Below are 13,776 nucleotides of genomic sequence, written 5' to 3' on the forward strand. Positions count from 1 at the left end.
GACAAACCTGAGAGAAACAAGAAATGGGGAAAGGATTCCCTATTTAATAAATGGTGCTGGGAAAATTGGCTAGCCATAAGTAGAAAGCTGAAACTGGATCCTTTCCTTACTCCTTATACGAAAATTAATTCAAGATGGATTAGAGACTTAAATGTTAGACCTAATACCATAAAAATCCTAGAGGAAAACCTAGGTAGTATCATTCAGGACATAGGCATGGGCAAAGACTTCATGTCTAAAACACCAAAAGCAACGGCAGCAAAAGCCAAAATTGACAAATGGGATCTCATTAAATTAAAGAGCTTCTGCACAGCAAAAGAAACTACCATCAGAGTGAACAGGCAACCTACAGAATGGCAGAAAATTTTTGCAATCTACTCATCTGACAAAGGGCTAATATCCAGAACCTACAAAGAACTCAAACAAATTTACAAGAAAAAAACAAACAACCCCATCAAAAAGTGGGCAAAGGATATGAACAGACATTTCTCAAAAGAAGACATTCATACAGCCAACAGACACATGAAAAAATGCTCATCATCACTGGCCATCAGAGAAATGCAAATCAAAACCACAATGAGATACGATCTCACACCAGTTAGAATGGCGATCATTAAAAAGTCAGGAAACAACAGGTGCTGGAGAGGATGTGGAGAAATAGGAACACTTTCACACTGTTGGTGGGATTGTAAACTAGTTCAACCATTGTGGAAAACAGTATGGCGATTCCTCAAGGATCTAGAACTAGATGTACCATATGACCCAGCCATCCCATTACTGGGTATATACCCAAAGGATTATAAATTATGCTGCTATAAAGACACATGCACACGTATGTTTATTGCAGCACTATTCACAATAGCAAAGACTTGGAATCAACCCAAATGTCCATCAGTGACAGATTGGATTAAGAAAATGTGGCACATATACACCATGGAATACTATGCAGCCATCAAAAAGGATGAGTTTGCGTCCTTTGTAGGGACATGGATGCAGCTGGAAACCATCATTCTTAGCAAACTATCACAAGAACAGAAAACCAAACACCGCATGTTCTCACTCATAGGTGGGAACTGAACAATAAGATCACTTGGACTCAGGAAGGGGAACATCACACACAGGGGCATATCATGGGGAGCGGGGAGGGATTGCATTGGGAGTTATACCTGATGTAAATGATGAGTTGATGGGTGCAGCACACCAACATGGCACAAGTATACATATGTAACAAACCTGCACGTTATGCACATGTACCCTACAACTTAAAGTATAATAATAATAAATAAATTAAAAAAAAAAAAAAAAAAAGAAGTCATCCTACACTTGCACTGGTTTCTCCTGCCTGACACCTAGACTGCATAGTATGTCGATCACTACTTCTGATTCTCTTTCATTTTTCTATTCATTCATTCATTCATTCATTCAATCAATCAACAAACACTTATTACATACCTGCTATGTGCCAGTACTTGGCATAAGCACTAAGTATCAATGGTGAACATTACATACTCCCTGCTCTCCTACAGCTTAAAGCCAAACAGGGAAGACAGACGCTAATCGACCTGTACATGAATAAATAATTACAGAGATTTTGCAACATGGTTTGAAGAGCATATGAAAAGTGCTTCCTGAAGAAATGGGACTTAAACCGGGAGGTAGAAGAGAAATCAGAAAGGTGTGGCAACATTAACAACATGAGAGATAGCTATAGGAGTTTGCGGGGTGGAAGTTACTAATGACCTTAGCGAAAGTTTTGTTGGTGTGTCTAAGGTGGAAACCAGACTGGGAGTGCCCTAAAGAGACAATGAGTGAGAGGTGAAGAAATGGAGACAGTAACGAAATAAAAAACCCTTTCAAGACATTTAATGGTGAAGAAGAGGAGAAGGGAATATATGCTTAAGAGGGAGGGTCAGAGGACAAAAATATAAATATAGTAGTTTAGCTTTCTGTTATCTCAGCTGTCCACATCCATCTCTACTTCCAGTGAAAATAGCACGGAAAAAAAGGTACTTGTCCCAAAGTGAGTGAGTGTGCTTGAAAAAGAACCAAAGCTGCACTCTTATAGGAATATTCATTAGGTAACTTTAATATATGCAAACTAATAAAAGTTCTACCATGAAAACCCATCCTTTGGACAAGGCAGCAGCTTTATAAAATATAATATAATGACTCATTTTTACAATGAAATTTTACTGGTGTTTCAATTAAAAATATATTTTAAAATAATATTTTCCCAGATACACTGAATATGGTATAATTAGGCTAAACACATATTGATTCAAACTTATTATCTCAAAATTCTGTTATATGAACAAATCTGTGTGCTAATGGGGCACACTAACATTCAACTAAAGTGAATTGTATAGACACATAGCATTTCACTGGATGATTACTTTAAATGTTTAGAGAGAAAATTAAATCTTTCAAGTCACTAGCAGATTATTCTTGCCCTGGAAATCAGCTGATGCTGTTGCTGCAGTGAATAAAACAGGCATTTGTAACACTGTAAAAAACTAAAAGAATAACTTGGGGATGACATTTAAAGAGTTCTAGTCCCCCTTGAAGCCATTTCTATCAATATAGTTTTAGGCATCTATTTTTACTGCCATCAAAAGGTCTCTCACATTCACATTAATTTTATAAGGAAGCAAGTTACTATTATTACTACTTTATTTATAGAAAAAGATTACTCTGCACTGTAACTAAATTGGCTATTTTAAAACTTAAAAAGTTAATAGGATTTTGTTAAGTACCTAACACTACATTCATGGTCATCTTCATCTGAGAGCCACGAAGAGCCTGATTCCGGGTGTCAAATAGATTGAGCCACAGAAATTGATCCAAGTACCTGTGTTAAATATTTTCTCTGCTACTGTTTCCCTTGACATCCTCCCCTCTGGCTACTGTCTACGAAGAAAGTAATTAGAAAACAGCATGTCTAATAAACTAACAGGCAAGTCACTGTTGATCAGATATGGAAATCACATTCTAAGAAAACGGAAAGAAGCCGAGCCGCACACCTGATTGTGTTATGTGAGACCCAATGACAAAAAAAAAAAAAAAAAAAAAAAAAAAAAAAAAAAAAAGATTACAAGCTATTCAAGTTTGGGTGCTGATTTTCTTTTTCAAAACCTGAGCAGAAGAAAAATGTCAGGGTTGTTTGGAAGCACCGAATTACAAGATCCAGACAGCCAGCTAGAAAATCCTATTTGCAAAATAGCTCCCACCAGTTTCTTTTATGTCCGAAGTGAGACTCAGATTTTGGCTAGAAAATACACTCCTGTCAGCGGTAAGGAAGAGGAATGGTGTCTCTCCCCCTTTTCAGAAACACCATTCCCTGGATGAATGGACAGCAGGAGCGCAGTCTCACAGACGCAGGACTGACCCGAGTACAGTCACCGTCTCTCTCCCAACCCTGAGGGGGGACAATCCCTTTGTGGCACCCGGGAAAGAGAGTATCCAAACGAGCTGGTCGGAGTCTGGCACCACGGCTCCGGGCGCGAAGGTGTGTAAGGTAGGCGGGGTGAAGCACCCAGGAGCGGAGGGAAGAGCGCTGCACCCTCGCTAAGTCTAGCCGCGCTGGGCGCGTATCTGGGCGGCCCCAGAAACCAGCAGAGGCAGACTTGGGCCCGGGCAGAGCAGGAGGTGGGCAGAGCCCGTTCCCCCGCTGCCGTTACCTGCAGCAGCAGAAGCGCAGCCGCTGGCTCTTGCTGGATCCGCGCGTGGGCTGCCGACTGGACAGCAGCTACCGCCTCCACTGCCTGCACCTGCGACTCAGCGGATCCCTCTTTGGACAGGGCACCCCCACTCCGGGAATCCCAACGCCAGGAGCCATCCATGGCCATGACGGGGGCTTCTCGGCACCCGACTGGGACGCCCAGCCAGCTCCTTGTGGCGCTCGCCTGCCTGCTCTTGAGTCGCCCTGCGCTGCAGGGACAGGCATCCTCGCTTGGGACCGAGCCCGACCCGGTGCTTTACCTGCACGCCTGGGGTGCACTTGAAGGCACTCGCCCCGACGGCCCTAGCGTGCTGATTGCCAACCCTGGACTCCGGGTGCCCTTGGGTCGTTCCCTTTGGCTCGACCCGCTCCGGGACCTGGTGATTGGAGTGCAGCCGGGGGACCGGTGCGAAGTCACGGTACTGGACGCCCTGCCGCTGCTCAAGGGCGCGCTCTCCCCGCGCCGCTTCCCCTGCGCCTTCGGGCCCCGCCAGGTCCAGTACACTCATTTCGGCTCCCACAGCCCCGGACGCGCCCGGGTGCTGCTGCAGCTGCGCTACGACGCCCCGACTCACACGTTGGTGCTGCCCTTCACGCTGGCGGTGGACGTGGTCTTTTCCCAGCTGGAGCTGGTGACGCGCAACAGGCCTTTGGTAGTGGAGAAGCTGCAGGGCTGGAGCCGTGCCATCGACAGGAGAGTGCTGGACTTCGCCTCCCTGAAGTCCAGAGCCACGGCCACCCGCAGGTGCCGGCTCACCCCACTTCCTCACGAGGACGGCCCCCTGCCCAAGTACGGGCGCTTGGTGGACGCGATGGGGGCCCCTCTCCCCAGGGGCAAGCGCGTAGACTGTGAAGCTTTCCTCCGGGCTGGGGTGCGCTATCAGCACACCGCTGCCTCCTCGCCCAACCGGGACTACTTGCCAATGATGGTGGAGCTGCTGGGGCCTGAGGGCCAGGACGCTGGGTCCGCGGGTGTGCTGGTCCGCGAGCACTTCCAGCTGCTGGTGAGGATCCTCGGGGGAGCCAAGAACACACCGCCCAGACCCAGCTTCATGGCCACGATGATGATGGAGGTGGATCCGTTTGTGCTGACAGCCCTGACACCTGACGCACTAGCCGCGGAGGACGTCGAGTCAGACCCTGGCGACCTGGTGTTCAACATTCTCAACGCCCCCACTCCCGCACCAGGGCATCCAGGGCAGCAGGGCTACGTGGTCAGCACCGACGACCCTCTAGGCCTTCCAGTCTCCTTCTTTACCCAGCAGGAGCTGCGGGAGCTGAAGATTGCCTATCAGCCCCCTACAGAGAACTGCCATGGAGAGCGCCTCTTTCAGCTGGAACTGGAGGTGGTGGACGCAGACGGCGCCGCCTCAGACCCCTTTGCCTTCATGGTGACAGTGAAATCCATGAATACTCTGGTCCCAGTGGCTAGCCATAACAGGGGACTTGTGCTTTTTGAAGGTCAGTCAAGGCCCTTGTCCAGCACCCACAGCGTTCCTATCAGTGATAAAGATAACCTGGAAGAGGTGAAAATGGCTGCAGTCAGGGGCTTGAGACATGGGCAGCTGGTGGTGTTTGGGGCACCTGCTGGGTGCAAGTATTTCACACCTGCGGACCTGGCAGCAAGACGAGTGGTGTATCAGCATGATGGCAGCAACACCTACAGTGACAACATCATCTTCCGGATGGAGGACGGACACCACCAAGTGGAATTTCTCTTTCCCGTCACCATCCTACCTGTGGATGATGAACCACCAATGGTCAATACTAACACAGGACTCTCACTGACGGAAGGGCAGGTGGTCCAGATCTCTCCCTTTGTACTGAGCGCTACTGATATTGACTCTGAGGACTCAACCATCCACTTTGTGCTAGAGAACCAGCTCTTAGAAGGAAATAAGGAAGAGCCACAGTGGGAGCTGGCCCCTGGTTCCTCCCACTCAGGCCACTACCTGGGGGACATGTTGCTGCGGCAGGCTGAACTGCCTCTCTCCACCGAAGGTGGGGACTGGCACTACATGGAAAAGGAAGGGCTTTATGAGAAAGTGGTGACTGAGTGGCTACAGAGAGACATAATGGAAGGGAGACTCTTCTACCGCCATCTTGGACCACACAGCTCTCAAACTGTAATGGTCCAGCTGGCTTTCCATGTGCAGGATGACCATGACCCACCCAATCTCTCCAACCAGCACATTTTCACCATCAAGGTCCAGCCAGCGGATATACTGAGTCCACAGCTGTATCCAGGAACTACACTAGAAATGACTGTACAAGAATACCAACTCACTCACTTCCAGAAGAACTTCCTCCGATACATTGACCAGGACTCTGATGACCAGAACCTATGGTACACCCTACTGACACTCCCGACTGACACAGATCGAAACCACCAAGTCCGGGCTGGAGAAATTGTGCTCACTGATTCACCAGACACACTCATCATGCACTTCACCCAAGCCCAGGTAAATCAGCGTGAAGTTGCCTACCAGCCTCCACAGAAGTTAGGTATTGCACCACGGGTTGTGCAGTTTACCTACCAGGTGGAAGATGCTGCAGGCAATAGCGTGCCAGGCACATTTACATTATTCCTGCAACCTGTGGACAACCAGCCCCCAGAAGTCACCAACAGAGGCTTTACTGTCTTAGAGGGAGGCAGCTTTAACCTCAGCAGTAATGAGCTGCATGTTACAGACCCAGACACAGACATTGACCAAATTGTCTTCATATTAGTCCGCGGTCCCCAACATGGACGCTTGCAGTACTTTAAAAAATGTATGGTCCCAGGGGAATCTTTCACGCAAGCTGATATTATTAATGGGAGTGTCTCTTACCAGCATGGTAGAGACCAGACAACTACCAGTGACACTTTCCATCTGGAAGTAAGTGATGGGGTGCACCATATACCCATCACCATCCCAATTTCCGTGCATCCCAGTGTGGCTAATGAAAGTCCTAGGATCTCTATCACAAGTAGTTCATTATTGGATGTTTCTATAGATGTACTAGAGAATAAAGCCACTGAAATTACCATGGGTGTCACCCATGGCAAAAGGAAGGACGTACATCACTTGATGCTGTCTTTCATTGTAAAGGACAGCCCCAAATTGGGCACTATTCTGGTCAATGGTTTGCCCACAGAACGATTCACCCAAGAGGACCTCATCAGTGGGAGAGTAGCCTATGTCCACACTGGAGGTGAAGTTGGTTTTCAAAAGCAGCACGATGCCTTCAGCCTCATCCTCTCCAATGATTCTTACCAATGGGTAGTGGGGAATAGTATAATAGAGAGAGTACAGGTGCGAGTAACTGTGCTGCCTGTGGACAATGTGGGACCCAGGGTCTTGGTGAGGGAGTCCTTCATTGTCTATGAAGGTGAGAAGAACTCCTTGACCTTACAACATCTCCATGTTGAAGATGTGGACACTCCTCAAGATGAACTCCTCTGCACAGTGACTAGTCAGCCAGCCTCTGGCTACCTGGAAAATATTGCACCAGCTCCTGGTTCAAAAATGTCCCAGTCTGGCAGCCCCATCAGTGCTTTCTCCCTCAGAGATGTCCAAATGAGGCATATCAATTATGTACAGAGTATTCACAAGGGAGTAGAGCCACAAGAGGATCAATTCACCTTTTATTGCTCTGATGGCATCAACTTCTCCCCAAATGTCTTCTTCCCTATAATCATCCTACCCACCAATGATGAGCAGCCTAAACTTTTTGCCCATGAGTTTGAGGTACTAGAGGGGATGAGCCTGGTCATAGACACTCAGCTGCTCAATGGAGCAGATGCTGACCTGCCACCGAATGAGCTCCACTTTCAACTCACAGTCCTCCCTCGGCATGGACAAATCATAGAGCAGCTGGCTACGGGCAGCCAGCCCATCCACAGCTTCACCCTCAAGGAGATTCAGGAGGCCTCCACCATTGTGTATGAGCATGATGACTCAGAGACCAAAGAGGACAGTTTTGAGGTCTGGCTAAGTGATGGCAAGCACACCACCCACAGGAAGGTACCCATTGTAGTGACCCTAGTGGATGATGAAACTCCTCAGCTGACTGTCAACAATGGGCTGAAAGTAGAGAAAGGACACTCTGAGATTATCACAAATCAGATCCTCAAGGCCACAGATCTTGACTCAGATGATAAGAGCCTCAGTTTTGTCCTCCATTCTGGGCCTCAACAAGGGCTTCTACAGAGGCTGAGAAAACCCAGAGGAGAAGTGAGGAACAATCTTACTCTGGGAATGAACTTTACCCAGGATGAGATTGACAGAGGCCTCATCTGCTATATCCACACAGGCCAAGAAGGGATTGTTGATATTATCAAGTTTGATGTGACTGATGGGGCTAACACTTTGACAGACCACTACTTCTATGTCACTATTGGCAACTTAGACAAGGTCTTCCCTGAGTTAATCAGCAAAAGGATCACCTTAACAGAAGGTGCCAGAGTGACCCTTACCAACAGTCTGCTTAGCAACAGTGATATCAACAGCTCTGATGAACATCACTTTAACATTACACGGGCTCCAAGCCTGGGTCACCTAGAAAGTTCTGACCATGCTGGGGAACCCATTGCCTCTTTCACTCAGCTTCAATTGGCTAGCAACAAAATATCCTATGTCCATACTTCAAATGATGAGAAAAAGATGGACAGCTTTGAGTTTCAAGTGATCAGTGAACTCTACCCTGTGTCCAGAACCTTCAGGATTTTCATCACTGATGTGGATCATAAGAAACCTATCTTGACCATCCATAGACTAACACTACAGAAAGAGGCTAGCCAACTGATCACTCCCCTTGAGTTGACAGTGGAAGACAAGGATACCCCAGATTATCTTATTCTCTTTACCATCACCCAGGTCCCCATGCATGGCAAGATTTTGTACAATGGTAGCCATCCTGTGGCCACTTTCACCAAGCAAGACTTGAACAAGAACATGATTAGCTACAAGCACGATGGCAGTGAGACCACTGAAGATAGTTTCTCCTTGACTGTGACAGATGGCACTCACACTGATTTCTATGTCCTCCCAGACACTGCCCTGGAGACACACAAACCTCAAGTAATGAGGGTCCAGATAAGATCATTAGACAATAGGCTTCCCCAGATTACTATCAACAGGGGTGCCCTAACCTTGAAGCACCTTCACACTGGACATATGGGCTTCTTGATTACCAGTAAGTCTCTGAAGGCAGAAGATCAGGACAGTCCCCACAGGCTTCTGAAGTATAAAGTTACCAGAGGACCAGAGCATGGCTTCATTATCAGAACTGGCCTTGGAAACCAGAGCACTCGAGTGTTTACACAAGGTTAGTATGCATTCTTCCCTGACTATTCTGTCCCTCCCCTTCATTGGATCAGATCTCTCAGCTTTGTGTAAAATTGTCCTGACCTCAGACATTTGCACTAAGATTCTTGTTCTAATAAAATACAGTAAAGTATGAAATTATTCTAAAAACAAACAAAGCAACAAGTCCTTTTTCATCAATTTCATCAGAATGCCTATTTAACAGGAACTCACACGTATTTCATAAAGTTGTAGTTATACCTTAAAACTGCTAAACACAGGAGGACAGCTTCTACTTCTGAAATATTATAAGATAACCTTATATTAATTCTGATAATATCAGATTGATTTTGAATTTTAAGAACGACATATAGAAATCATTTGCATAGTTATTAGTAAGTCCAGATTTCTGAAGATGTTTGGTATCTAGATTTTGGATATAAATTCCTACATTGTTCATTTTTATTATACTATTCAAATGTAATTTCTACATCTAATAAAAGCACAGAACTATGTTTGCTTGAGATTTTTTTTTCTTTTATATTTGGTGTTACTACTAATTATGAACTAGAGGCAGGTCCCTCTACTTTCCCAGGTGATGTGATACCTGCTGGTTTTTAAATGCTCTTTATGTTGTCATAACTTTTTTAGATAGCTCTGTGCGTGAAATGTCCCACACATGATACATGTAAACCTAGATGCAAACTCAGAGGAAAACTTACACATGTTTAAAAAATAGTTTGGTTACATTTTCAGAATTTCTTCTAAAGCAAATGAAATCATATGTGGTTCTCCATGGCATGTGTATACATATGTGACAAATCTGCATGATATGCACATGTATCCCAGAACTTAAAGTATAACAGAAAAAGAAATAATGCAATCACAACAGTGATAACATTTTCAAATATTTAACTTTATAAACTTTTTAAATAATAAAATCATATGACTCTATAAGAATTATTTCTACAAACAAACACCTCCGAGAGCAAATTGTTTTTAAAATACTAATAATTACCAATATAAAAACATAATTATAGACCTTCATAACAAATTATTACCCAAGAGAATAGGCAATAGGAAAAACTCATGATTTTATTCTAATTTTCCTTTTTCTTAGGATGCAGCAATTATTCTTGTTTAAATTCATTTTGACAAATAGTTCATGAGTATCCACAAATATGTCAAGCTCTATACTTGTGCAGAAGATTCAAAACCAGATAGACCTGGCTCTCCATAGAGGGCCAGGATGTTGTAAAGCACACGTAACTAGAACGCCCTCCTTGCTGGGCTTTAGCACCCAGAGAATATGCACATAGTAGCACTGTGACAAAGTCAGGGTTTCTTAACTTTTATTTTAGGTTTGGAAGTACATATATTTAAACTCATGTCATGCTGGTTTGTTGTACAGATTATTTCATCACCCCGGTATTTAAGCCCAGTACCCAGTAGTTATCTTTTCTGCTCTGCTCCTTCCTCCTACCCTCCACCCTCAAGAAGACCCCACTGTCAATTGTTCCTTTCATTGTATTCATGAGTTCTCATCATTTAGCTCCCACTTATAAGTGAGAATATGCAGTATTTGGTTTCCTGTTCCTTAATTAGTTTGTTAAGGATAATAGCCTCTAGCTCTATCCATGTTCTTGAAAAAACAACAACAACAACAACAAAAACACATGATCTAGTTTTTAATGGCTGCATAGTATTCCATGGTGTATATGTAATATATTTTCTTTATCCAAAATATCATTGATGGACATTTAGGTTGATTCAGTGTCTTTGCTATTGTGAGTAGTGCTGCAATGAACATTTGCATGCATTTGTCTTTATGGTTAAATGATTTATATTTTTGGGGTGTATACCCAGTAATGGGACTGCTGGGTTGAAGGATAGTTCTGCTTTTAGTTCTCTGAGGAATCACCACACTGCTTTCCAGAATGGCTGAACTAATTTACACTCCCACCAACAATGTATAAATGTTCCCTTTTCTCTGCAATCTCACCCAGCATCTGTTATTTTTTGGCTTTTTAATAATCACCACTCTGACTGGGGTGAGATGGTACCTCATTGTGATAAAGTTTCAAACTAAAGTTTTATTTTTGACATTGTAGCTTTAAGAAGATTCATGTTCACTTAATCATTATTTTCAAATTTATTAATTGGAGTATTTCTATGCCTAATTAAAACTTTGAAGCTGTTAACATACTCATTTTCATTTGTGCCAATATGACTGTGTGTGACGTTTGCTCTTTTTTTTTTTTTTAGCTGACATTGATGAGATGAAGATATCCTATGTCTTGAATGAGGGCAGCAATGCATCAAAGGACATCTTCTATTTCTCTGTTGAAGACAATGGTAAGTCAATAATAAAACCTTCAAAAGGACTCGTGGTTAACTAAAATCAACATAAAATAGGAAAAAAATTAAATAATTTCTAGGCAAGTACAGGTATCATATAGGCAAGTACAGGTATCATATAAGCAAGTAATCACAATCAATAATGTCATAATACAAACAAATTAATTCTTTTTGTTTCTCTTATGGTCCTGTGCCAAACGATTCTTGATAAATAACTTTTTAGGAAGAGAAAGCAATGAGGGATTTGATGAGTGAAATGTGAAGTATTTTATCTGATCTGGATCATGTGTGACATCATATAGGCAAGTGAATCTCACCTTCAAGAGATTCTGTGAATCTAGCTAGTGGTTTCTATCATTCTGAAACAAATTAGAAAATACATCTTCAGATTTTGTTGAGATTTTTATTTGCAGAACTGAATCTTATGGCTCCCTGACCTTAGATTTGAAATCCTTCTGGATGGGGTAAATATATATATACACACACACACACACACACACACACACACACATCTCCTGGCATAGAGGAAAGCTTACTTTAAAACCGCCTGTTTATGCTGCAGCTTGGTCTGTGTACTATTAACTTCAAAGTCGAATAATGGGCAGCATCTAGTTAACAGAAGCCACTTTCTTTACACACCTAGGGATTCAATGATTATGTGGTCAGCAGAAAAATCATTTTGCAGTATGACAGGATAATAGTAGAAATTATCTCTGTGTGTTGCTTGCCACTCAGTAACCTCTTTCAGTACAAATCATTACTCATTCCCAGTAAGTAACCTGCATTTTCTGCCTAAATCATGTGTAATCAGTCAAGAATTGAATTTATTGTAAAGTAGTCCTCTATGAGAGGCCGTATGGTATACTGACTGGGTTTGAATCCCAACTTGTCCTGTGTGACCTTGAGTAAGTGACCTTGTCCTCTTCATTCATTCCCCCATGTATAAAGTGGTGGTCTTCATACCTATGTCAAAGGGTTACTGAGAGGATTGACTAAGATCATAAATGTAAAGCACTTCATAAAAAGTAGGTGCTTTCACCCGATTCTTGTTCATTTTTTTAAAAAAATTTAATTTAAAAATAGGTGCCCATTAACTAGGTATTTTCTCGCCTTCTGAGGAGACTAACTACAGTTGAAACCACTGATCTCTCCTCCCCATTTCCTTCCTTAAAGTTTAAAACCAAATCTTCTTTCCCTTTCCCAAGTTCCCAAGAACCATAAGTTCCTAAAAAGATGAATGTATGCCTTTAAACAGGCTCATAAATAAATGTAAGACAAATGCTTTATCTTGAATATTTTCCTTTCTGTTTTTGAAACGATCGTCACTCTAAAAAGATGTACCTCTGACTCTGACACTATGCTTTGTGAACAATGTTAGAAACAAAAATCAGTCTGTGATGACACTGTAAGGTGGATTTTATGTAGCTACCATGTTTTAACTTTTTTCTGTGAGCTAGGCTGTCCTTAAAGACATTATGACTTTTGATCCTCACTACAAAATAAAAAGTAAATGTTATGATGCCCACTTTAAAATGAAGACACCACGGTTAAATAACTTGCCTGAAGTCATACAAGTAACAGGCAAGTTAACTGGAATCAAATCCAGGTCTTGCCAATTCCAAAGCTAGGGTTCTTAACTGCTAATGCTACACTCACCCTGCTTTGGGAAGCTGAAGCCACAGACAAAAGTTAGAGAACAGGGACAAGACTGCACTTCTTAACCTGACAAAGAAGCGCCTTGAGAATCAAAGTAATAAGAATGATCAAACACAGAGTCCAAAATATGTGAGGATACATTTGTTTATAGCTGGATCTTAAAGCATGTATACATAAACTAATTAAATATTTGCACATTCATTTATCCAGTGAATTTTTTTCCCTTGGATCCAGGGACAAACTGAAATTTTTAAAAATTATTTCTTTAAGATTTTTTTCTAGAAACAGGATCCCTCTATGTTGCCCAGGCTGGAATGCAGTGGCTCGAACTCTAGGCTTCAAGTTGGTCCTCCCACATCCACCTCTCAAGTAGCTGGTACTACAGGCATGTGCTGCCATGCCCAACCAGTGAATTTTTCAGTTGCCTTCCACGTACTGTGCATGGAGCTAAGATCCATGTCTGCTGATGATGGGCATCCCTGGAACAGCTGATAAAGGACTCACTTTAAACGTTTTATTATCTGTTATTTTGAAATATTATGAATCCATTGCTTTACAGTAGCTGACTTAATCTTTTTTCTTTCAAAATGCCCTCACTTTAAAAAGATTTCCTAAATGGAATGTTGAACATTTCCATTTGATCTATTAATAATTTTTTTTCCTAATGGCACATAGCACTAACAGAAGGTATTATATCCTTCTAGAAATAGATCTTTCACTGTCGGGCTGAAGTAGATGTCGTTGTTGTTGTTTCCA

The 13,776-nt window shown here is 43.1% G+C and overlaps 1 protein-coding gene across 1 annotated transcript in view; it reads left to right on the forward strand.

Annotated features, from left to right (window-relative positions):
• Positions 1 to 3,677: 3,677 nt before the first annotated feature.
• Positions 3,678 to 13,776, forward strand: part of FREM3 (FRAS1 related extracellular matrix 3) — a 108,921-nt gene continuing 98,822 nt past the window's right edge. Inside the window, exons 1-2 of the mRNA XM_050791081.1 lie at positions 3,678 to 9,028; positions 11,272 to 11,361. Coding sequence (XP_050647038.1) covers positions 3,838 to 9,028; positions 11,272 to 11,361 — 5,281 coding nt within the window. The 5' untranslated portion in view covers positions 3,678 to 3,837. The remainder of the gene's footprint in view (positions 9,029 to 11,271; positions 11,362 to 13,776) is intronic.

This window comes from Macaca thibetana, chromosome 5 (assembly GCF_024542745.1).
Source record: "Macaca thibetana thibetana isolate TM-01 chromosome 5, ASM2454274v1, whole genome shotgun sequence".
Lineage (NCBI taxonomy): Eukaryota > Metazoa > Chordata > Mammalia > Primates > Cercopithecidae > Macaca > Macaca thibetana.